Below are 2352 nucleotides of genomic sequence, written 5' to 3'. Positions count from 1 at the left end.
ACACGCACACACTCTCACACACACACAAAAACAAACAAACAACAACAACAACAACAACAAAAAAACAAACAAAAAAAAAAACGGGGGGGGAGAGGAAGATATAACAACCACAATTTTTTTTGAAGTTCTTACAACAAGCAAATGGAGGGGACACACTTGGGTGGGAGGGGGGAGAGGGAGGAGGGAGGGAGGTTTCGGTGATGGGACACAATAATCAACTACATTGTATATTGACAAAAAAAAAAAAAAGATATACCCTTCGCTCATTAACCATGATTAAAGAGTAGTATGAGAATATTTGGTTTAAAAAGAAAATCTCTATGTGCTTGTTTGTGTTGTTTACTATATTGCTGCTTCCTTGAAAGGTATGGTTTGCCGGTGAACTTCCAAGCAATGCTACTTCAGCCCAATAAGAAAACAATGAAGAAACTGAGAGAAGTATTATATGAATTGTATAAACATCTAGACAGCAGTGCAGCAGCTATTATTGATGTAAGTACTTCCTAGATAGCCTGGTAGAGTACGAATTGGAATGAATTTCAGAAAAAAAAGGATCGAAGGAAGATAGAAAAAGGATAATAAATATCATGATACTTAACCATCTTTTATTACTCTGGGGTTCTTAGTTTGTTAGATAAACATAGCAAGTAATTTACATTGTTACCCTGTTTTATACCATTATAGCTGTTCTTCGCTTCTTGGTATTTCTAAAAGTCGGTCATAATCTTGCTGTATATCAGATGTTTATAGCTACAGGAATACAGAAACAGTGATACTAGGTGTTTACAAAAACTAAATTGCAGAGAGGAAGAAAATAAGTAGTCAGTTTTATTTGGTAGAAGTAATGGAGTCAATAGACGAGCATTTTAAAGGGAACTATCATTCTTCTAAAGTGGTATGTGTGTGTATCTTCTTTTAAACAAAAGATAGACAGTATGTGTATTTTTTGTTTCTGTTTAAAATTGTAGTAAGGTTTTATTTTATATTTTTTACTTCAAATATCTTGCTGATTTTTTTTCTCTTTAGGATGATAGTATCTCACATGTGCATTAGTTAGAACCATGAAAAATCAGTAGATTGAAGAAAATGGAGGAAATGACTTGCTACATTTTCATGGAATTGTGGATAAAATATGAGATCTAATGATTGGGTACATAATTTCCTATAAGTTCTTATGCATATATGAGGGTATTTCAAAAAGCTCATGGAAAAATGGAGTTAAAAGATAAAATGAATCTTTCCATGAGCTTTTTTTGTTTTTGTTTTTGTTTGCACACTGGTGTCTCATCTGGTGAACTTTTTGAAGACCCCTTGTACAATGTGTTGTCTTTAAAACCATACTTGGTTTATTTATATCCAACATCTTGTAAGCCTGTATCCCATAAACTCAGTACCCCAAGCGTGAGATTTAAAAAGTAATTTTTTACGGTATACATGAAAAAGGATGGTAGAGTCATGGTTAAACCCATATAGGCTTTGGAGTCGAGTGCTTGAATCTGGTTTTACTACTCACTGTCTGTTTCCTATAGCAAGTCAACCTTTCACTTGCAAAATGGAGATAATGCCTAACTCAGATTAAATTAGCATAAGTGCATAAATTTAGCACAGAGTATGTGTTCAATAAAAAGGTAAATGGTAATACTTTTTTCCTTTTTTTGATTTCTGTAAGTACAAAATTGAATAATTGTCTGGTTTTTCCATAGGCTCCTATGGATATTCCAGGCTTAAACCTGAGTCAACAGGAATACTACCCCTATGTGTACTACAAGATTGATTGCAACTTGCTGGAATTCAAGTAAAAATGAGCTCCTCCTCAGACAATCCTGTCCTTGTGTTGGTGTATGCTAACAGGAATAGGTTGCCGTATGATAGTACTTTTAACTCTGTCACCCTTTGCTTGCTTCCTACCCCCTTTCCTAGGTGAGTTCTCCCATAGTGGTCCATCTCAACATTTTCTTTTTAAAGGGAAATATATGTATTATTTCTTTTTATTGATCAGGTCTGTAAATGTGTACTAAAAAAATCAGAGTTTATTTATAAACAGAATAGTTTATTTAAAGAGAAGGTCTTTTCCTCATTGATATTGTGGTATGCTTTAATTCCATTTGTTACTATTGTGCACAAAAGCCCTGTTTACAAGGGAATGGTGTAAACATACCATTTTGTTCACTGTATTTAGTAGACATAACTGTTTAATAGTTATTGAATCGTGATGTAAAGAAATGTGACAATATACAGGTATGTACTTTCTGAATGTTTCAAATTACAATCTACGAGCACTGTCAACACCAACAGGAGAGAATAAAATTACCTGTGCAAAGGTGTATTGTGGTGTGCGTCACTTCAGAACAT

At 33.8% G+C, this 2352-nt stretch overlaps 1 protein-coding gene across 2 annotated transcripts in view; it reads left to right on the top strand.

Moving 5' to 3' along the window:
- Positions 1-2324, top strand: part of ATP6V1C1 (ATPase, H+ transporting, lysosomal 42kDa, V1 subunit C1) — a 45101-nt gene extending 42777 nt beyond the window's left edge. For both annotated transcript variants that reach the window (XM_008576087.1, XM_008576088.1), the window contains 2 exons: positions 366-492; positions 1704-2324. In XM_008576087.1, coding sequence (XP_008574309.1) covers positions 366-492; positions 1704-1799 — 223 coding nt within the window. In that variant the 3' untranslated portion in view covers positions 1800-2324. The remainder of the gene's footprint in view (positions 1-365; positions 493-1703) is intronic.
- The last annotated feature ends 28 nt before the right edge of the window (positions 2325-2352 follow it).

The sequence above is a fragment of the Galeopterus variegatus genome, unplaced genomic scaffold (assembly GCF_000696425.1).
Source record: "Galeopterus variegatus unplaced genomic scaffold, G_variegatus-3.0.2 Scaffold1285, whole genome shotgun sequence".
Lineage (NCBI taxonomy): Eukaryota > Metazoa > Chordata > Mammalia > Dermoptera > Cynocephalidae > Galeopterus > Galeopterus variegatus.
This window is presented reverse-complemented; position numbering and strand designations above follow the sequence as displayed.